This window comes from Molothrus aeneus, chromosome 18, assembly GCF_037042795.1.
Source record: "Molothrus aeneus isolate 106 chromosome 18, BPBGC_Maene_1.0, whole genome shotgun sequence".
In the NCBI taxonomy this organism is placed as follows: domain Eukaryota; kingdom Metazoa; phylum Chordata; class Aves; order Passeriformes; family Icteridae; genus Molothrus; species Molothrus aeneus.
The window spans coordinates 6,872,796-6,896,820 of NC_089663.1; the positions used below are offsets into that span (position 1 = coordinate 6,872,796).

A 24,025-nucleotide genomic window follows, 5' to 3' on the forward strand; every position below is an offset into this window, starting at 1 on the left:
TCACTGCTCTGACTCACAGGTCATGTGGCTCACACAAAATGCCTGCTTAGGGAAGAGCACCAAGATGAAGTTTGGAAGAAGCAGGCAAAAGTAAAGAAGTCAACTCCTACATTTTTAACAATGGAGTCAGCACAGACTGTGCACTCACTACAGCAGAAAAGGCCCATCCCATTTACCTGCTGTTACTAAATTCAAAACCAATTTATTTACATGAGATTTTCTGTAACAAACAACATTCAAGTGGAAGTCCTTAGTAGCTTACTTGAAAAGACAACAGGCAGCATTGAACCACATCATCTGCCAGAATCTAAAGCAGATATGCCTTACAACCTTTCTTTTTTGAGCTAGTCACTTGAACAGAGGAGTTCTGGAAACAAACAAAATACCATCAAAATCAGTATTCTGGTTCCTCTTTGGGGCATGAAATCAACTTCTATCCTACTCAACCAGCTGACTGGTTTCACCATCATCACCTGAACTTAGAACCTTATGATGTTTTAATTTACTTGTTTCTCAATGGGCTATCCCTTCAATTTTTCAGCATCTTGGCAAGCTTGGTGATTGTTTAAAAATATTTATCAGGAGATATGCCAGCCTGGAAGGAGAAAAATCATGTGGGATCTTATCAGTGTAAATAAATACCTGACAGGATGGTGCATGGAGGATGGAGACGGTGTCCAGGGTAAGAGGCACAAGAGGCCAAGAGGCACAAGCTCAAACACAGAAGGTTCTGCCTCAACTACAGACACTGTGAGGTTGACTAAGCACCGGCAGAGATTGCCCTGGGGGGCTGCAGAGTGTTGGTCCTTGGAGACATCCAAAAGCCATCTGCAAGTGGCCCTTCCTGAGCAGGGGGTTGGACCACATGAGCTCCAGAGGTCCCTTTCATCCTCAACCACTTGGTGATTCTCTTGCTCTAAAATATATCCTACTGTTTCTGAAATTATAAAGCTGCATTCCTCTCCAGACAATCCCCACCTAAAGAAAGCCAGCAGGGAAAAACAAACCTCAAAGCCTTTCTGAATTGCCTCCCCCACATTCAAATCTGCAGTGGCCATAAACTCATGCATAGTAATGATCAGCTTTACTTGGGGCTAAATAAACAGACTTCACTCAGCACTGCTTTCGAACTGTGGCACAGAAGACCGTGGGTTTTCTTTTGCTCATCAGACAGGCAAATAGATACAAAAATTAGTCTGGAACTTTGGAAGAGTTTGTCTTCCATATATCTACCCCATCCAAAACACACCTGTCCAAATAATTAATAGGCCATAATCTTAAGTGATACAAAATAAAATAAGAAATATCTGTTCCACACAGTTTGAAGCATCTTGCTGTACTTTCAGGCATGGGCTGAAAGCTACACCCCTCAAAATGCCAGAAGCACCAATATTCTCCCTCAGATAAGCCTGAAGTTACATCCCCTGTTTACTCAGCACAGGGTGCAGTATCCAGGAACTGTGACCTGCTTACCTTTAGCTCAGTAACAAAGTGTTGACAATCCCTCCAGAATTCATTCCTTTAAGGGAAGGAGGAAAAGTTCAAAGTTATCTCTAGAAGATGTGCTAAGGCCTGCCTAGTCTGTCTCATCTCCCCACTGCCCAGCTGGATTGGATGGCCTGGTAAAGCTGTCTCTGCTCACCTTCAGCCTCCCATGATGCTACTAAAGGGATTGCTTCAACAAGTCAAAGCATACAAACATACCCTTCACAATCTCCCTTCTGAAAACCTCTTTAAAATCCGGCTCTTCATCAGTCATCATTGTAAAAACCTCTCCGCTCTCTGCTTATGTGACCTGATTTATTTAAAGAACAGGTTCCTGAGGCTCCTGTCTGGCAAATCAACCCCCTTAAATCAGGCACCTTTAATCACATGGTCCCCACCAGGGGTAAGAGAGAGGCATGTTCTCATGTATGTTCTTTATAACTGCAATATTTTCCTAGTACTCTAACAGGTATCTGCTTTCTGTCATACTCTGAGTTTGTTTAACCTTTCCATCATTGTTGTCTGGAATTAATTCCATGTAATCTCTGACAGACTGTCTCCATGGTACTGACACATCTCCCCACATTATTATATGCTGACATTCACAGCCACTTCATGAGACAAATGGTCCTCACTTAGATGCTAAATCAGCAGCCATAGTATGCTCTAATGTGCTTCTCACTAAATTGATCCTTGCTATTGCCAGCCACAAAAATGCAACTGATACATTGCACACAATCTTCATTCATCACATTTCAATTAAACTTCAATAAGGCTGACTTCAAGAGTGCCACCATCATCACCAGATGGCTCAAAGTTCAACTCAGCACCAGCAAACTTAACTTGCTGTGCCATCAACACTCTCCATTTAACAGCTTCCTGCTCCTGTTTGGTAGCAACTCACTGTCCCCTAAAACAAGAAACCCCAAAGATAACCCAGAGCTCGGATCTAGTCTGACAGTTTGCAGCATTTAAGGCACCTACTGTTGTCATCTTATTTCAAAAGTTCCATGCCTTCTTCCTTGCTGGTGCTTTCTCATGGGCAGCTCCTTGCAGCACTGACTTCTTCGTCTTCTTTGCAGCACAGCCAACAAACTCCAGCTCTCCCCTCACCCAGCTAACCCACTCTTTTGTAGCATTCTTCTTATTGGACACGGCTGTGGCCTATTAAGGGCAGGCCTGTTCCTAATCTTTCCTGCTTAGTGCAGCTGCAATTCCTCAGGTGTGAGACTACGTTCTGCACTATATCTTTATTTTCTTACATTCTATCCCTCCATACCTACAAGGCCTTGTGGAGTATAAAAATGTCACAGAATGCAAGGAACAGCAGAGCCTCCAGTCTCCCTGCTATGAAGTGTTTACATATGCATGTGGACGCTTTGTAGTTCTGGAAAACTTTTAAGGAAGCTCAAATTTTCAAAAGTATATTACAAATGAGGCATTGAGTAGCTCCCAAACCTTTCTGACAGCTGAGATCTTTCTGCACTTAGAAAATTCAGTGAGCTAAAGAAAGAAATATTTAGCTATTTGAATTAGTGTATTGTCCCTCCAAAATGAGGAGTACTGGGCTATAGAGATTTATCTTCTTTACATCTTATGTTACTTCAACAGCCAGCTAAAAATAGAAAAATGGTAATTATTTAGCACATCTTTAAAGCAACAATTTCCCTCCCAATTAATTTCCAGTTCGTTGGTTTAATTATGGACTCAAATTTTCTTGACGCACACACTGCAAGAAGCTGAATGTGTTTCCTGTAAATTTAATCACCTTCAGAAATAATGACCCTAAAAGAACTTTCTAAGCAAAGACTAAGAAGTCCATTCCACTAAATCTGCCAGGATGGGGAGAAGGCAGAAACTGATGTCAGCAGACAGTAAACTCTGGAGCCTGAACCCAAGTAACAAGCTGCTTTCACTTGCCCTCAGGGTAAATGACCCCAATATAATAACAAGTAGTTCCGGCCCGAGTAACAATGAAACTCATCTCTCCCCCAAAAAACGCAGGGGTCATGATTATTGCTCACAACATCAGCCACTGTGGAGCCCAGCTCAGGAGCCTTAATGTCTACTGAAGCTGCAGACAGTCCAGAACTTTTTCTGTCAAGTTTAGAGACAAAACTCCTGTAAACTCCTCTAATATCTGATTGGAGACTCGGGGAGAGAACTGGGAAGCCGAGAGATCAAGCACTGCCTCGCTGGTACCAGAGCAGAAGTGCCACCAGGGAGGGCAGAGCAATGCACACTGCTGCACTCCCAGCAGGCACAAACCACACAGACCTTTCTCCACCCACAGCCAGGAGAAGGTTACTTCCAACAGCTCCTATTATTTTCTTTTCACTATTTCTCTATTCTTCTACCCTGTGGCCTTATCCTAGAAGGGGCAGTGTTCCAAAAGGCAAGGAACAAAGCAAGAGAGGCACTTGACCTCAGAGGAGGGCACAGAGCTCCCCTGCACACAGAGCCCTGCCTGTGTGGGACACAGAGGTGCCTGTGCAGAGACCCCCCTGCCAAAGGACACTCCTCACCCAGCTGGGACAGGATTCCTTCAACCTGCACCTGAAGCCTGCCCTCATATTTAATCCAATTCTCTGCTGTGCACCTGTGTGCCTTTTGTCTCATGTTGGAGGCATGAGGGGGCAGGAGATTCTTTGCAGATAAGAGATTACTTCAGCACTGTACAACCAGAAAACAAGGAGGAAAAAATCCCTCACTACTCAAAGCTCTGTCATTTGAGCACAACAAAGGGGAGCTTTTAGAACAAAGCATTTCTGAAATCAAATCTCTGCTAGAAGCTTACAGATTTTAAGCCTGTCTAAATTACTAACTAGGTCTAAGTGGAAATGCACAATCAGACAATAAAGAAGGCAGGGCTAGCATAAAGTGCAATGATCTTATAAAATATTTAAGCAAAGCATGTGACCATTGATAATATGCACTTTGATTGAACAATAGGCTGTGCACATAAACAATGTGGGGCTTTGGGGTTGTTCCTCCAAACCTCTAGCATATGGGCATCTGTGGGCAGGGAAGAAAAATAAGTTTAAGAAAGAAAAAACAAGCAATATACACAGGGACACATTCCAGATTTGTATGGTAGAGTCCCTTTAAAGTATATTTGTCATATTATGCACATTCTAGCTTGGGAACAGACACATGAACACACCAAGAGGTTCTGGAACCTTTAAGCTTTTGAGGAAACAACACAAAAGGAAGGATTCTGCTGAGAACAAAGCTCTCATACTTACCTCCAGTCAGCAACTTCAGCAGGCTGTTTCTGTGCTGAGGCTAGTCAAACCCAAACAAATCCATGGTTTAATTATTAATAAAGCCCCCACCCTAGCTAAGGCAGGCAGGCAGTTGTACAAGAGTATAAATACATTAAATTACAGTATTTTAAACTCACCTGCTTAAATATCAATTTTTCTTCAAAAATTAGAATACCAGAAGGAGTAACAGGACTAAACTTTATTTCTCTTCTGAATCACACACTCCACATGAGCACAGCACCTATTCCTGAACCACCCATGGACAAAGCCTGGGTAGGCTCCCTTCCTGCTCCAAACCCCAGACCAGAGAAACTCCAGGAAAATTAAGCCAGCAGTGATAATTTCTCCTAAGAAACACCCAATCAGAGATAATTATTTGTATACCTTGCTTTACAATAAACAGACTGACATCAGGCAAAAGCAAGTTTTACAGGACCTTACACAGCACACCAGCAGCAAAATTCAGTTGCTTACCAACCAGAGAGGAGGGGAAGTCTTGCATCCAGGAAATATTCCAGGTATGGTGTCACAGACCAAAATTTGGGGAGAAAATGTGATGGAGGTTATAGGCTGTAGCTATGGGTTCATGAAATTCATGTCAGCCTGGAGACAGGCCATGAACTGCACTCTCGGTTCCAGCATCACTTGGAGCACTGCCCTGTCCGGACACCACAGCTGACCCACCCCTCAGTTCAGGGAGCTCTGTCTCCTTTTATTTAGGGGCATTCAAATCTTACCAGGAACAGCCAGACAACTGGCTCCTGTTAATTTGTGTCAAGTGAGGAATTCTACACAGGAGCAATGCTCAGGCTTTCTAGGAAGGTAACTCACAGCAGCTTACTTCAACCTTGGCAAGTAGTAAAAATACAAAACCATTTCCTATGTTAAAACACAGCAGATGCTATTTATGCTCAGAGGAAAACAAACAATTACAAATGTATCATATCATGCCCTTTGTCCTTCTTAGTCTACCTTTATTACCACTGATCAATTTTTCTGGAAAAGGTGATCAGTGGGTTCAAATCCAAACCCTTGAGAAGACTTTAATTAATGTCCTTAAGCTGAGAGTGACCCTTTGTAAACAGACATTCTTTTACAGATGCTGTAAGTTTGATCATCACCATGACCACCATCAAACACTGCATGGTTTCCATGAAGGAGCTGATGTTATGCAAAATTTCAGAAGATAATGAAGACTCTCTTTACACAGCTACTACACATTGTGTGCCAGCAAAACACTGTACCAGCTTAAAAAGCTGAGAAGACAAAGAAAATTAATAACAACCCATAGAATGTAACTAGAAACAAATTATACTCTGGGAATTTATATCTTTAAGGCTATTAGACCTGTAACACTGACACTTATTCAGAAGCTGGAGTGGCAGTCAAGTCTACATCCCAATGAAACCTTCAGCGTTCCAGCTGTATCCGCAGTTGTCCTCATCTGCACATCTACAGGTTAAGAACAAATTAAATCACAAGGTGATGTTCTGTAGCACAGCTTTTCCACTGCATTTGTGGCTACTGTGTGCATTTGGGCTCTTTGCAAATTTTTTCTTTAAGCAGCAGCCTATTGGATACAAAGCAGAGACGAAAGCTGTAAGCAAGTTCTGTAAATTCTATGATGATCCCAATACTGGTCAATCATACATCTTATTTAAAAAATGCAATCAATACTGGAGATATAAAATATTAAATAAACACTTAGGGCAGATATCTCTACTCCTCACAACTACTACAGGATGGAGCTGCATGGTTCCCCCACTCTTGCTGGGTTTATAACTAACTGCATCTGAATTAAACCCAGAAGACTTATGAAAAATTGATCTTACACCAGAACTTTTTGCTTGAGGCCCCTCCTCCCCCCCAGTAAAGATGAAATACCTATGCATCCCAGTTTTTACAACAATAAAATAATTACTTTCCTGTTACTGAAGTTGCACAGGACACCCCTGTCAACGAGGCAAGGGGCTAAAACTGTCACAGAAGATAAAAAGAGCAGGGCAAGATTATTACACTGAAATCCCAGGAGGTGACCAACATCTTACTTAGGGGAAGATTCATTCAAATTTCATCAACCTATTGAATGACTAAGGTAGGCAGAAAGGATGCTGGTATCAAAGGGAAATTAATGCTGACCTGAATTTGAAACACAGCAATCGCCCACACAGACAGTGAGACTCACAAGGCCTCTGTGCAGCCCGGATTCGTCAGAGAAGGCTGCATTCTGGGACATGTCAATTAAAATTAAGAATGAAATAACTCTGTGCAACGGTGCTGAATGGCATTTTCTCTCAAGAGACCACAAGTTCCTATTAAGATTTCAGCTGTGCAATCAGATTTCCATTCTTAACTCTTTCATTTCCAATGGAATTGATCTGTTCATGACACTCTTCCTTCAATTCTCAGCTAAATCCAAAGACAATTTTATAGAGTCTTGGACCTACCTGTAGCCAAAATCTGGACCATGCTTCTCCAGAGTTAATGAGACACAAGTGCTGCAGAACACCAGCTCTAAATGGCTTTGGGCACTATCAGAATCGAGTTGAGAAATTCAGGAACAAGATAAGAAACTGAGAAGCAGCAGTGTAACCCCAGGCTGAAACGCACTGCTCAACCAGGCAACAATTCTGAAAAACTGGACCTCAAGAGTTGCCAGGGTCAATATTTGAGTTTCATTTGTCCAATGGAGAAGTCAGCCCTCATCACCTCGCACTACCTGCCCCATACCCTGTGTCCCAGAGCTGCCTCCCAGCGGGGTGAGCAGCCCCTGTTCAGCTGGGATGGGACCAGGAGCCCATGGAATCCTCTGGAAGCCAGGGCTGCACTCCCACCAGCACTGTGGGAAATACCCTAAATAGATGCCCTCTGTTTGTCTGGGGTGTTGCTGTGTTATATCTCATGAAGTGCTCAACAAAGCCATCTTGACATTTTGCCTCAGGAGAACATGGGAGCTGCATTTTAAGTGAAGTACTTTTCACAAATTTTTGCAATTCAAAAATCCACAGGAAATATTAGGAAAAAAAATAGTTTAAGTTTTGTGTTTCAACTCAGCATTAACTTAAATGGCATTTTTCAAAAACATTTATCTGTAATTTACAATCAGAAGAAAACTAATTTCCCTTGTCCCTTTAAGGGAAAATGATGAAGTTTTAGAAGACTAAAACAAAACACTTAAGGGAGTTTTAAATACAGGAAGGAGGGATAAGAGCATGGGGGAAGAACCCAACAGACTTCGTAAATATTTTTGCAATTTCAGTTGCCAAAACAGTATCCACATAATGTACCTCAGCCAAGTTTCTCTGAACAAAAAAATCCAAAGAGCAACAATTCATGAAATACACCCACACATTTGTAGTGTCTTTATGCAAGCATACACAGCACTTCAGCTGCTGTGGACATGACTCTTCCTTTACTATCTCGATTTACATGGCAGATGCTGATTTTCCCAGTGTCTCTTTTTCTGGAAGGGCTCTGGAATTCAGCCAAGCCAGGCATGGGTGTTATACATTATCTGCTATGCCTCTTGGTGGAGGCAGCAAAGGAAGAAAATTAAATTTTATCTGAGTGCTGTAAAGTTTGCGCTGGCACTGTTAAGCTGAAATTTTGAAGCGTCAGCTTTGTGGGAAAAAGAAAAATAAAACTGATCCCATGTAAATGAAACAAAGATGATTTTGACTGGAGTCTCAAAGACCAAGAAGAAGAAAAACTTACTAGATTAACAGTGTGCCACACTAGATTTAGAGAAACTGCAGGCAGATGCTTCAGTTCCTATTTACACATCAAAACCAGCAGTCAGGTTTTCCAAATTATTCAGTAGATTGACACAGCACCTTTTAATTGATCTCTAATCATATCTGCAGCTGGTGCATACTAGCTTAAAGGTTTGAAAGTCTGTCCCTCAAAGCTGGTTACCTATATAGCAGCAGTTCTCTCTAAAGATTTGGCCCTTGAAGACATGGCAGGGAAAAATACATTTTCTGATCCAACATATTAAGAAGGGTCACAACTTTTTCAGCAATGAAGTGAACAATGTTCTCCCTCCCCCTTTGATTTGTCATACAGCTGATTAAGATACTCATTTCTGTATGTTAAAATATAACAGCATAAATATGGAGGTCCATCACCAGTACATAAAAAATTAATTAGTGCTTTTTTGCACTCCTTGCAGTGCAAGAAGGGTGGGTGCAGTGTCACTTTCTGTTTGCTTCATATTCCCTGAACATTATCCAAGTAAGTCTTTTTTCCCCATCTCCTACGTCTAAAATGATTGATGGCTGCTGGTTTTGATGTAATTACAAATGGCTCTCCCCTCCAGAAACAACCAGCTAAAATGAATATTGTACCTTAGAAGCAAAGTGCTACCCTTAAAAATTGCCAACAGTGTGCACTAATACATAGCCCTGGTACTACTGTGCCACTAACTGGTGTCATGGCTGTCACTGACAGATGAAAAGCTGAATAGGAAAGAAAAAAGAAATGGGATGTGATAAGACTGCATCATAAAATATAAGATAAATGTGTCACCATGACCAAGATGCATTCTAACCTCAGGTAATAAAATAACATGTCTTGGTCAAAAGAATTACCTAGACAAGATGAAATTGCTAAGGACAAACATGATGTGTTCCCCATCTAGCACACATTTACATATGCTAATGTGAAGAATATATTTTTCAAAAACTCTTGTAAACATACTATAGTCAGAAATACAGACCATTCCAGCTGGTCTAAGAGGAGAATGAAGAACTGGAAAGTAGAATAAGATTATTAAAGCACATGGGTGAAAAAAAATACATTACTGAAAAACTGAGACAGGAGCTGCTGCATCAGGTTCTGACACTCTTACTGCTAGGACACAATCACCCTGCAGAAGTGAATTAACACCATAACCAGCACACTGCAGAACGCTGCCAAATATTTAAAAAATATCTTCTGATTTGCCTGGCAGCACTGTAAGGCAAGGACAGGCTTTCTGAAGAGTCACTGAAATTTCATCCAGAAAAGAGTGTGGTTAACTTCACCCAACCACAAGCATCAGGAGGCACCCCTGTCCCCCTTCCTGGGGAGGAAACCAGAACCTTGCTTCCCTCCTGTTTGCAAATCAGCCAGTGGGTGCATCTGGAACAGCATATAAAGGATGCAAAGCCCTGATCATAGCACTGGGAGCTTCAAGGCATGTGTAAACCAAGGCACTACACACACCTCCAACTCCTTCCTTCCCATGATGTAGGAAGGGACATTCTGGATGGCACAGTAAGGCAAGAAGGTCACACCAAGAAGGTGCCTGGAAGTAAAGGATGCCCATGGGAGAACATCAATTTGACCTGACGCAGAACCAGAGCAGTTGCTCAAAAGAATTTATACCAATATGAGACAGTGGTGCTATAGAAGAACTTCCAGATACCATTTCAATATAAAGAATTAGTCTGGTTTATCAGTGATTAAGAAGGATTCAGGAAGGTGCTGATGGAGAAATCTAGCCACCCACATAATTTGCTCTGTAAATAAGTAATTTTGTCCATTCAAAACAAATGTTTTGCATTACTGCAATGCAGTACTGTGTGAAGCCCCATATGTAATCTTTCATACCAGTTTTTTTATCAATCCTTTCTCCAGAGCTACTTGGAATTAACATACTCTCAAAGGCCTATATTGAACTCCTTAAACAAGTGACTTCATCTTATTCAAATTTGGAGCTGTCATCTCTGCATAACTCAAATACAGACACTGATTTGTGTCTTTGTTAAAGTATCACACACCCAACCAGCCAAGGCCCGCTCAGTGCCATGCCCAGGAGCCAAAAGGGTCTTTATGCCCTTAAGAGCAAATTCACCGGAGAATCATATCAAAAGAGAGGGATGCAAATATCTTCATATGCAAAACTTACGAAAATAATTTTTTTAGTAAGAAGTTTACAATTCAAAGAGCACAATAATCCTGGTCACACACAGGACCTGTTTATATCTCAGGGCTCTACCATCCATAAACAAATTGTGCTTCATCTCTTTCATCAGCTCCTTAATCAATTACAAGCTTGTACTCTGAATGGACTTCTGAACATTCCAGATGATTCTTCTGATCAGTCTTACACTACACACATCCAGAGTAATGCTACTTAAATTAAATAATTTTCTCATCTCCATGTATGTATTTTTATACCCACACACATATATATAAACACACACAAAAATACAGTCTCTAAAGTACAAAAATATACCCGACTCTGGTTTCATTACAGACTTTCAGGAACATCTCTCTGAACATTACAATAGTCTTGCTGAGAAAGTTTTACTGAAAATAAAAGTTCAGAACTGTGCCAAGTGATTTAGTTTGTAGAGGCAGAAAATCCAAAGCTCAAAAATACTTCAAGTTTAGTTAAAACACTTTCTTTTTTGAACACTGAGGAGTTGTGATGCTAAGGATAGATGTGTGGGATTGGACAAAAGGGAAAACTCTGGTATTTCAATCTCCTGCTGTAAGCAGGCGTGGACTTGACTCATCAAAGAGGCAGAGAACACCACTGGAAGTTATGGATTTTCACATTACTGCAGTACAGAGGGAGCACTGAGTTCATGGAGTTTTCACCCCTTAATACAACAGAAAGGATTCTGCCCACCCATTTGTGGGTGGAAGAATCTTAGACACAAAATCTGATGCAGCCCTAAGAAAGCAAGTGTTGCTCATCTGGCTTCTCTCAGGTATAGTCACAGTTGCTCATTCTTAGGCATAAAGGCAAATTAAAAAAAGGTCCCAAAGCCTGGCTGCAACTTAATGAGAGATAGTTTTAAATGTCACTGTGTCCTCTGTGTCTTCTATCAATGTTTGACATTCAGCTTTCCTTTTATCCAAGAATTTGAAATACACTTTCTCTACTCTCAGGATTTATTTCAGGGACTCCATTTACTCTTCAAACCTCCACTGGAAAAATAAAACCAAAGAAAATCTACTAGCAAAATCCTTTGTTTCACTTCTCACATGCTACTGAAACAACAGTGATTTTAAAAACACCTGAAGAATACAATCTTGTTATTGCTCCAGTCTGTCCTTGGGAAGATCTGAGCAAACCAAATGTATACAGAGCTCCCAGGCCAAGGCACATGAGGTTTGTATTGCATTGTCACCCTGTTTCAACAGCAGAGCCATCACATGAGCTCCTGCCCACACACTCCTGTACATGCCCTGCCCTTTTCCTTCTCCCAAGAACTTCACACAGAGCCACTTCTCCCTGTTTCAGGCCCAGGAGGAAGGTACAACCCTTCCAAGGGCCTCAAACAGCCTGATTCAGGAGGCCATTCCTCTTTTCATGGAGCTTTAGGGTTTGCTTCGGTTTTTCAGCTGCATCAGTTCAGTGGTTCTGTCCCCAGAATGGTCCCAAACATGAGTGCATTACCTTGTTGCACGCTTTGGGAAACCAACAACCAGCAGCAGCAAAGAACAGGATCTTCTGAACCCCAGACAGAGCTGAACCTCCCATCTCACACCACAATATCCACAAATACTTGCAACAAAGGAGAACAAGCAGTGGTGCAGTCTGAAGCAGGAGCTTTTTGGAAGTTTCTCTGCATTACAGCTACAGAATTTTGGTAGCACAGAGGAAATAATTTAGAGCAACTGAGGAACAGAGGCAGGAACATGTAAAGACATAGTAAGAATATGATAAATCCTTTTATTCAGTGAAATGCCTTGTTATTTTAACACTCAAATGCAAGGACAGAACTTCACCAGTAGCCTTGATCCTACTCCTACTGAATCACACCTTAATTTAGTGGCAGAAGTGAACTCCTGGGAAAAGTGTTTGCAATTCAACGTTTGTGAGCAGCCTTGTTATAAACATCCAGTCCATCCAGTTTCAAATGTGATTGTTTAACATGCTTTTTTCTCCATTTTATCTTCCTTAATCAGTATTTCTACATTTGGAAAGACTCCCCCACGAGAGGCAAAGGCGCATTCTCACATCTGAGCTGATGTGCCACACCTGAATTGGGCAGTAATGCCCAAAGAGTTCAAAAATCCACTGTCCTGTAGAGAACTACTGCCTCTGTGGCAGAGCTCACACAAGTGTGTGCCTCCATTCAGTTGTTCCTGTAGTAAGTTCAACATCCCAGTGAGTCCCAAACCCATTCCCTGTGCCCAGCTCTGCTACAGGGGTCACAGCTGCTGCCAAAGGGAATGCTTGGCAGAGCAAGGAGGACTCAATATTGGAGACTGCTACATTTCTTCTCTCCAGGGCAGTAAAGCATATTAGACCTGTTTCAGGCCTGTCATATGTGAGAACCCATGGGTGAAACCCTACAGAGATCCATGCCAAACCTCACACTCCCTTCTCATTGGGTTTTTCTAATATGACTTGACCAATTGCTTGGAAAATGATGATTCTATTGCATGCTGCACCTCCACGAACATTTCTTCCACAAGCTTTCCATCGCTGGTACAGCTTCACAGCAGGAATGGCACTAATGCATTAACTGCTTTTTCATCTTGCCAGATCTACAATTTCATACTCTCTCACATCAGTATAATCCTCTAGTGAAATGCTTCAGGAACAAAGTGCTGAGGAAGGCCAGCTTTACTGAGGTCAGTGCCTGAATCTGGAATGCTAATAAAGTATTTTCCTAAGCAAGAATAACAGTGAACTGAAGAACTTTTGGCAAAAGTCACTTTAAGTGACTCCTTTCCCCTTCACAACTTCATGGCCCTCAGGCAAGCCAGCACTTTAGGTTTCAGATCCAGATCAAAGCCGTATGTGATACTGCATGAACACACATTTTAACCGTTCCAGACTTCAAGATCCTTCTCAGTTTCATGAACTCTTTACTTACTTCCAAGGCCACTGCAGATACTCAGCACAAACTTCAACAGCCTTCATCTCTCATGAGCAGGAAGGGGAATGGCCAAGGGAGGACTCAGGAACGTGACACCCACCCCCCACATCATGGCCACATTGCTGGTTTTCAGCATCTGGCTCCTCTACCAGTGCTCTCAGGTACGATGCTGCTTTTGTGGCCCAGAACTTCAGGAAGCATGACTATTCCCAGCAAAAGCATGATTAAAAGTTATTCTTCATTCTTTTTAATTACTATTTCACAGCTGTCCTTATCTGAACACAACAGGCCCTCAGTTAATGTGGCAGAAGTCCATTGCAGTATCTCTCCTATCTTCATCTGGATGGATTGTACAGACTTGTCATCTACCTCAAAGTCATTTATTAATTTGGTTTAGTTTTACTTAATTGTGATCACTACAGCTAAAGAACTACTTTCTAGAGGCCTGTAACTGCACAGTAAATTTTTCTGACAACTCATGGCTTAAAACTACCACCTTTCATTAAGCAAAGCATTCTCTAATAAACTACTGTGCTGCCAGATTGAACAGCTATTCTGTGAAAAGACCTCAGAATGAATCCAGAACCATTACTCCAACAGAAGAGATAAAATACCACATCTCTGTCTAATCCTCAGCTATGACAGACACTGTGAAAATTAAAACCATGACATTTTTTTGTTTTGATATGGAAGAAGAATTTACAAGCTAACTGAAAAGCATGACCTGAAATGATTAACTACAGCCTTCCACTATCACTCAAGCTTTTCCGCCTATCAAGACTGAAAACCCAGAAGACATGAACACAACTGTACTGCAAGGGTCAAAAGACATGAAATACACCTTTTTTTTCTTACTGCTAGCATTCTGCTCCTTACCTCCAGCTTTTTCCTTTATGTATTAAAAAAACCCAGACAAAATCAAAATCCCTTGGAGCTGCTAACTAGATCTATCTATCTAAAACTCAACAAACCATTGCACATAATTTGACAGGTACAGTAGCTGTGGGTCAGGCAATATGAACAGCACCACAGACAAATCAAATCCCTTCCTAAGACGCCCACAGGAAGCATGACACAAAACAAGTACCCAAACAAACCAGCATTCAGCCACCTCCAGCAGGCAGGACTGTGATTCCAGGGAATCCTACAGACAAAGAAATGCTCACTGGAGGACCCAGCTGAAAGGGCTACTTTCCCCTCAAGGGAATCAGCATCCTATTTGCATCAAGAAATGATTCAGCCTTCTGTTACTGAGATGGGTGGGTGAAACAGGGTATTAAACCAAGCCGAGAAACTCTAACAGCCCCAGTGCAATGAGCCTAAACAAATTCAGGGATGTATTATCAGTGATGTATTATTGTGGCATTCCCCTATTCTACAGTACTCTGTTTTAAATTACAAAGGTAGAGGAGAAAAAAAGAGGATTAAGAAAAAGACACAACCTCATCCTAGTTGGAGAAGCAGCTCTACCCTGCCACCACCTGAATTTATCAGGTTTCCTGAGGCTTACAAGGTAGGAGAAGAAGGTTATCCATGAAAAGCCCCTATGAATTACAGGAGTCTATACGATCTCTTTTTATTTAAATCTAGTCCGCAACAGCTTTGCCCTGGAATACCCAATGACGCTTGAAAGTAAAGAATAGTATTTGAAATATTTTTCCACCAAGTTGTAAGTTCATTGTAACTACTAAGACGACAGCCAAAAAGAACTTTATGTTTAAGATAACATTTAGAGTGAAAGATCACCGTTATTTCTCTGGTATGTCCAACAACAAAATCAAAGAGAAAGCCAGGGAACACTGTATGGGAAAAGCAAACATTGAACAAAAGCACAATAACAAAGCTTTCTCTTTTAAAAGCACTATTTCTAGCTGTTCATGTCAAAGAGCTCCCCAGATTTATTGAGCAGGACGAGAAGGTCAAAGAACACAATGGCTTGCTTTTTTGGGTGTTTCACCAGTTAACACAACAGAGACAAAAGCAGATTCTCTCTCTGAATGCTCTGCTAGAAAGAGCAGCTCAGCTTTTGCTCTTAGTTCTCAGCTAAAAACGCAAACACAAGTAAACAACCCCTTCCAGCGCTGACAGCTTTCTCCACGCCACCAGGACCCGCACACGCGGCCGCAGAGCCCGAGGGGAAGGACACAAGTTTCGCACTAACCTGTTTGAGTTCCGCAGGCATTTATGCGAGGTGCAGGTCCCGCTGTCCCCGGCACCGAACACCTCCGGCTGCCCGCAGCCCCTGCGCGGACCCAGCCCGCTGCTCCGACAGCCTCCGCAGCCTCCTCCCCCGGCGAAGCTCGCTCCTTTTGTACCCGGACCGGCACCCTCCGCAGCCTCCCTACGGACTGAGCCCATCCAGGGAAAAGCCCCGCTCCGCCGGCAGCACCGGCACCGCCGCGGCTCCGGCAGGGGACGCGTCCGCGTCGCTCTCACATGGCCGAGCCGCCGCTGCCCCGGCGCCGGGAGGCTCCGGCAGGGGGGCGGCACTGACGGGCAGCCGCAGCCGGAGCGGCCACGCCCGGCGCGCCGGGGGAGCGGGGAGAGGGGCAGGGCCGGGCAGCGGGAGAGCCGCGGGAGCAGCCCCGGGAGCAGCCCCGGCCGTGCCCGGCGCCGCCGCGCGGTCCCTCCGGCTGCCGGCGACTGCGCGCCCGGAGCCCCGGGGGTTCCCCCACTCCCCGGCCCGCCCCCCGGATCTCTCCTGATGGATTACAGAGACAAAGAGGGAAGCCGCCTGTTCCCGGCGTGTCTCAGAGCTGTAACCTGCCGGCTCCGGCGGCACAGAGCCCTTCCCACAGCGCCTGCCCGGAGAGCGCAGCTGCCTCCGGAATTACAGGGCGGTTTGCAAGAAAGCACAAGAAAGGAAACCTTCCCGCTTGCTTACTTTGCTCTTCACTTCGAGATTAATGGCATCCCTAATGCACCAACACCAGAGAATTATGATCGTCCATCACCGTCTCCTCCCTTTTGCATCTTACACAGGTGCGATGAGGCTTAGAGCTAAAAAGTACAACTGGCCTCATTTTTTAAAGCCATTCACCTGCCCACAAACCTGTCCCACATTCATTAACTGATTGCCTGGATAAATTACTCATTACCAAAATGAATGCCAGGTGTGCTATGCCTTGCATCCACCACATTCTGCAACAAAAATTGGGACTTCACAGCATGGTTCAACACGGTTCTCACATCCATCTCTTCCTAGTAAATTGGAAGTACCTAATTTTTAACATCCCTTCTTTGAACAAGGCTGTGAACCTCTATGAAATACCTGGGAAGAAGGAGAGCCTTCCCATACTTCTTATTCTAGGATCTGATCCTTCTTTCTGCTTTTTCCACAAAACTGCATGAAGTGATGTATTAAATATTTTAAGACATCAAGTCCTGAAAGAAAGAGATGTAGGTTGGTAGGTGTAAACCAACCTTAACTAAACATGAAGCATTTTTCCCCCTGGAGCCACAACAGGGCAAGAGGAGAATCTCAGCCAGCCCTGAACCAGAGCCCTGCCCTTCCATGGAAGCTGTCGGCCTGATCTGGGAGGGACTGAGGCCCCCAGTGCTGAAAATCCAGCACTGCTTGCTGACACCAGCCAAGGGGCAGTCAATGGTGGTTCTCCCTTTTCCTACGAGGTTCCTGCAGCAAGCCAAAGCAATAAGTAACAGCTGGTGGCTGAACAATGGTAATTAGGGACTGAAAGATACTGGCATCAAATTAGAGACTATCCCTGGCAAACAGGCATAGTCAGAGCCAAGGAGACCAGCTATACACCAGGAAGAAAGGTACAATTGAATTGTCTTTAATTACCAGAATATACACATTTGCACAAAAGGTTCTTTTCATCCCAGCTTCAGGTTCCCTGAAAATTTTAAAACATCCTTCCAGTGTCCCCATGACTAACAGTTAATTTGTATCAATCTTACCAGAGGAACATGAAAAAGTGGCATCTCCCATACAGACATTTAAGAGTGGAAGAAATGTTTCAGACCTATTTAATCCTAATTTCAGCCTTCCTACTACTGCCAGTGTCAGCATTCCAGATGTACTTTAGGGGCAGAGAACAGGGCAGAGCTACTTTACCTAGCTCATCCTAGTTTATTTAGAAATAAATGCTGTAAAGTTTGACAAGGGCAATGGCAGATGTTGCACAAGGTTTAGCTGAAGGGATTTGCTTCACTGGAGGGAAAAGATGTATTCTATCTACAGGGGAATAATTCAGAGGCAACTGTAGTGGCCATTAATAAAATACATAAAGGCCAAAGCAAAAGGAATGAGGTTTGTATGAGTCTCCTGTACTTTTGTACAGTGCTCTCCCACCCCTTTCTCCTTGTCCAACTTTTCTTCAGTTAACAAACTAAAATAGCTCCACTTTTGTTGAGGCCATGCTGGCACAGAAGAGCACCATTCAATTTAGCCATGCACATGGCCATGTGCCAGACCTTTATACCCTGTCAAAGAAAAACCAGTGTAAAGCCTATATCCATAGGGCACTGAAGGAGCTACTCCTGCATGCAAAGCAGCGAAACTGAAAACCTTCTGGATGGACCTGCCAATTCTTACTCACATAAGAAGTCTCTCATGTTGTAAACCCACATGTATTTGTGCAAGCCACGCAAGATTAGTGCTGCTGAATTTTGAAGTCCCACCTGCTGGAGGTCAGGTTGTTATTTAAAAACATGCTTTTCCTCTAAAATATAAAATAGATGCTTGGAAGCCTTCTGGTTGTAAAGTAAATTTTGAAAATGTTTTGACTCAAAGCTAAAAGATTTTTTAAGGGAAATTACATCTCAAGTTCTCTTAGCCTCTTGTAATATTTTACTAGCTCATACAATTCTGAATGCTGAGATTTGGCAAAGTGAAGTCAAAGAACTAATTACCTAAAAAAGAGTTATGGATTAGATCCCTAAGGTTATACTGAACTTCCAGATTCTGGCAACAAACACTCTATCCATTAGTACCAGACTGCTGACTACATCACAACCTTCCCCTCTTTTTTTTAAATGAACCTTAAATTCTTAATCTGTCACTTTTTTTTTTCCCTAGCTGCAAAAGTAGGGTGAAAACCTTCTTTTTTCTTGCTGAGAAATTAAAAATTTATAAATAGGAAGGGATTTAATTCTTTGGAAGGTGGAATAGTATAGTAATCTCAGCCAGGCTCTCTTTTCTTATTTTCTCCCATTACCCTTAAAAAATTCCCCATCACTAGTGCTGCTCTATAGATTGATCTGCTCTCAGAGGCAGTAAAAAGGAAATGGTTTACAGCTCTGCCTGGGATCATAACATATGGCTTCAGTGATATGTAACTTCCATAAAGCCAACAGAGCAAGAAGGCACAAGATGAATCAAGAATCCCAGCTAACCATATAGGCAAAAGCAGCACCATCACCCATGGCAATTCTCCGAATTAGAGAGCCTGTATCATACAGGGGCTGCCATGCCAAGGGTATTTTATTGTCCTTCTGTGAATTTCATGCAGCAAATAAACAAGGTAAGCGGGAGAACTAAAGCACAGCACGCTGGGATGTGTCAGAGTGCCCTACAGTCGTGATTTTAATCCACACAAATGCAAACAGAACATTCTATCTCTGAGATACATTTTGAAATCTTTTCCTGTTAGTGTTATCATCATTTTTAAATGTATTTGAAAAGTTACAGGAGCCCTTTCAAAGCATCTGTACTTGCTCCAAAATGGTTGCATGACTGTAGTAGGACACATCCACCCAGGTATTTCTAACGTTGCCATGAACATGGTTTTGACAATCTTCTTGCTCCCATACTGCAAGTTTAGAAATGGAGACAAAGCCAGGTTGACTCAATAGGGAGCTGTTGTATAAATGGAGGATAATTTTAGGTGTCTTCTTTATTTAAGAAGCCAGTATTAAAAAGAGGTCTAAAGAATCACAAGGCTGAAGAACTATACAGCAAAGCAGACAATTTCTACAGGCTGACACCACCAGGCATTTCAGTAGATTCAGGGGATTTTTAATTTGTATACCAACACAGCTTCCATCTTGCTACATCTAGTATCAGTCAACTCCATTTCATTTAAGTTGTCATATGACAGGATGAGAACAAGGACAGTCTGGTGACAGCACTGCTTACATTAGAAACAAAGGACAGAGGAAGGTACATGTCACTGCATATAGGTCACATCTGAATGAATGACCTATGTTTCCTCCCAGTAGCTTCATTCAGGTAAGAATTAACTACATTTTAAAGGGATAAAAAAACCTATTCTGGTTTATGAAAAAAAAAATTAATTACAATGACATTTATAACAGAACAACAACCGCAAGGAAAACAGATCAAGTTAAGGTTAGAACTGTGACCATAATTTCATGCTGTAGTTATTGGAAGGGAAAGCAAAGACTCAAATGCAGGAAAGAAATACCCAGTATTAACCATTTTTCATTTCTTAGATTCTGGTTTGGGTTGTGGATCTTCCAGACAATTTGTGCTGTATTTCATGCTGCATATTACAAACTCTTGCTCAGAAGGTACCAGTTTAAGGCGTCATTCTCTCATCCAGAAGGCAAAAATGTGGTTTGCCATGATGTACCGGAATGATAACTGTCTGCCCAATCTACCCATTTTCATGGTAATTACTGTCCTCTTCAAACCAAAACCTGAAGCTGTTTTGCAGTCCCTTCTGAAGAGAGAATCAAGGTCTTTGTGTATGAAATTTATTCCAGAGCAGGTTTCTCGTATTTTAAATAGTTACATATGAAAATAAGACTGCAAAAAGGAAGAAAAGCTAATCGGATGGGTTAGAAACACAGACACTACAGTTCTTTGCAATCTTTAACTACAGTATTCTAAAAATGCCCTGTGCCAGCATTTTAGATTAAGTCCTAAAAATGAACTCTGATGGTATTCCACAGCATTTCCCAGTCACCACAATTACAGATAAAAAATATTCTCTCCAGTTAGTAATTTAGTAGCTTAAAAAAGAAGCAGTTGTTGGGGTTATGTTTGGCTTTTGTTTGGTTGGTTTGTGTTTTGTTTTGGTTTTTTTTTATAATACCTAAATAAATAGTAAACTGTGACATACATTTAAATCAAAGGCTTTAATTACAGTTGGCACACAGCCTCAGGCTGCCCATGGCCATCTTTGGCCATTCTGTTTTCAGTCACACTGATGACTTCAGTGAATCACTCCACATTTGTGACAAAGCAAGCAGGAACATAATTTGAACCATTAACAAGATGGCCTAAACTAGCAAAAGACTCAGTAATTTATCAATGTCATCATAACCCAACATCCATTTTGGGCTCTTTCAGCCTTAGTTCACAACAGCATACAGACACTGCAGACACCTGAAAGGGAACTGTACAAAATTTTTGAGTTTAAAAGCGAGGTTGAACCCTGCAGGTCCAAAGCCCAAAAGGCTCAGGGGAAGAGGAAATTGCCAGGTTGGCTGCTTGGTGGTTTTAAAGTTTCTGCAAAACCTTTCTGCAGCCACATGTGGCTGTGTGAGGGAAGAGGCTCACAAAGGCTGACCAGCTCCTGGGCAACGCCTTGCAGGGATGAAACTGCCTCGCTGCACCCCTACGGATCAAGGCCTGTATTAGGAACAAAATCTTTTCATTAAATTGGGAGATACAGTACAAAAAGATTTTGTGATGGTTTAAAATCTTTCTTCTTGAACAACCCAACTAAACTAATACAGTCATATGCTTGGGAACTAAAATGTAGGACAACTAAAAATCTTAAAAAGTCAGGACAATTAATCATGTTCTGCTGCCTGAACTGAGAAACAAACAAGCAGCAGGACATGAAAAATAAATCACAACTTTAATGTAAGATGATTCATGTTAATTATCAAGAAGCAAATGTGGTAAATGGGACTAGAAAGTTGTTTTTTAAAAAAAATCCTGTTAAACCTGATACTACTCTTTAATGTTTACATTTTAATATTCCTGTTTTAAGACTTTTATAATAATTACTATTACTTGCTGTTATACTTGCTGATGTTGTAACACTCAGAGGCATCATGCAAAGAAAAGCCTAGATGCCTGCTTACATAATGAAAACGCAGTACAATCAGAATTTAATTTTAATGTATTTCTCTTATATGTTCTCCTAGAAGAAAACATAATTCTATTAGTAAAGCAATGTAAAATCATGGAAAATTACTATGGAACAGTGAATTTCTCATTCAATTTAAATATTTTGAATTAAAACCTGGCACAGCTCTAGGCCAGAAAAGCTAACAGTTGTGAACAGTCATTCCTTCACAAGTCTTGTCAAACAAAGTAAGAAAGTCCTTGCTTTTCAGTTGCTTCCAAAACCTCATTCAATAAAAATTTACACTAAACAAAAGGAGTTGCAACCATCAAGGCAAATGAAACTGCAACAATATTTGAGATGCTTAGGGCAAACATGGCCATTGCCTTGCACTATTACCATCATTACTATAAAGCAGTTGCTGTCCTGCAGACAAACATTAGATGGCACTTTGGAATTCAGCAGTTCCCACAGAGAGTTGCACAGCACATACTTAACAGATGAAGTGTGAGATGTGAATGTGAGGTACTTTTGATGACAGAGAGAAAAATGACATTTCTGCAAAGGTGTGATTTTTGGAGCTGGAAGTATATTTTCAACCTGCACATGTAAAGCTATAAAATGGTATGTAATTAAGTTTTGAAAAAAAACAAATCTTACAAAGAATAAAGTCATTCTTCCTTCAGACAGAGGCTCAGTTTCTCAGTTGCTGGGTTCCCTTTTTATTTTTCATTGAATCATTTGGAATCTACTTTTTAAACTAGACTTGCTGACAAAGTTTTATACAAATACTTCTCAGATAACACATCAGATTTTGAGTGGATTCAGCTGCGTGCCAGCAGTTCTGAGCCCCAAATAACTCTCCTAAGTGGGGTTTAAGTAGTTTGCTTATCAAATAAATCCCTTCTGGAAAGAATTGCACAGCTTCTGATTCAGCTGGTCAAAGCTTCTTAACTGTTGCTGAAACTGATACTATTATTCCCATTCCCTTGTATCTGTGTTTTTACCATCTAAGGCCTTAAATGAAGACTGAAGTATAATCACAAGGGTGAGACAATTCAAGAAACAGAACAAGGAAATGTTAATTCTTGCTGGAATACCACTTGAGTCCATTTTCAGAGCCTCCCATAAGACACATACCAAGATGCCTGTTGCACAAACCTTTTTTTTTTCCTTTTTTTTTTTTTTTTTGGGGCTTCTGCTAGGGAATTCCTCCTGCAATACATGAAGCAGGTTGTAGGATTTCCTTAGGAATTTGGGTCATCCCAGCAGAAAGGCAAACAATAGGAGCTCCTCAGTGGTGCCACATGCCACACTGTCACTCTGTGAAGTCTCTAGCTGACACCTGCAGTGGCTCCAGGAGAGCTCCTGCTCTGGCAGCAGCCCTGCCCAGGCCAGCTGCAGGGCTCTGGGCCAAGGAGCACCAGCTCCTGCTTCAGCTTCCACTCTTGTTCAGCCAAAGGCCTGGCTCTCACTCTAAACCAGGAGCTGATGCTTTCACAGACATGGGACAACACATCCATACAAAAGATGTTCAAAGTTCCATACCGGCAAGCTAAATGCAATTATTTAATGTCCAGCACAGCAGAAGCCAGGGACAGGGGCATATGGGAACACATCTCCCTGCAAAGTAGCTGAGTAATGGCTCCTGGTGCAGTTCCTAACTGCTGGGATCCCTAGGTAATGTAAGTACCTCTCAGCTCACACTCAATTCTGACCTAAGAACTCATTCTCCCATGGGAATCATATTCCCAAATCTCCCTCCTCCTTCCCCCTGGAGCCTTTGAATAGTTGCACATATGCAGAAGCTGAAACCTGACCCAGATCACTCCTAGAAGCTCAGTAACTCACACTGAGTGAGCAGGCTCAGGCTGAGGGAGGAGTGAGTGCCCCTGTAACTGCCAGGAACCTGCAGGCCAAGGAACAGGAGCCAAATCACAGAGTGAGAGGAGCTGGGCAGGGCCAGCAGCAGCCACAGATGGGGTGGGAGGTGACTGACACCAAACCATGCTGTACCCCAAAGCAGAATGTATATTTCTATGGGTTCCACTGGGTCTATAAAGGAATAAGGATTATCCTTGCAAGTTCTTTCAACATTTTGCTACCTATCACTACTGGCAGAAGGAGAACATCCATGGGTTAACTACCAGTGAGTTTTTTCCTTGGTATTTGGCAATGTAGCAGGAAATAGTACTGTAACACCAGGGAGCTGTCATGAACTGACAACATTGTTGTCTGTACCTGACCTTACCTGTAAGGCAAAAAAAAAAGGAATTTTCCATGCTGTCAGTCCCTTAATGTGAGCACAAATATGTTATATAACACAGGAAGCCAAGAGGCACTGCAAATTCAAACTAATTACATGAAACTTTACATGCAATGGTGGAACTGCATTCTGTATGAGATGCAGAACAGAGAAAAGGCAAGGTGAAGATTCAGGGAA

The 24,025-nt window shown here is 42.1% G+C and overlaps 1 protein-coding gene across 8 annotated transcripts in view; it reads right to left on the reverse strand.

The window, feature by feature from the left end:
* ARVCF (ARVCF delta catenin family member) overlaps positions 1-24,025 on the reverse strand; it is a 246,468-nt gene that overhangs the window by 122,034 nt on the left and 100,409 nt on the right. The window contains exon 1 of one of the 8 annotated variants that reach the window (XM_066562493.1): positions 15,738-15,881. The exons of the other annotated variants lie outside the window; for them this stretch is intronic. Coding sequence (XP_066418590.1) covers positions 15,738-15,758 — 21 coding nt within the window. The 5' untranslated portion in view covers positions 15,759-15,881. Of the gene's footprint in view, positions 1-15,737; positions 15,882-24,025 lie in introns of those variants that run through there. 8 annotated transcript variants of the gene reach the window in all.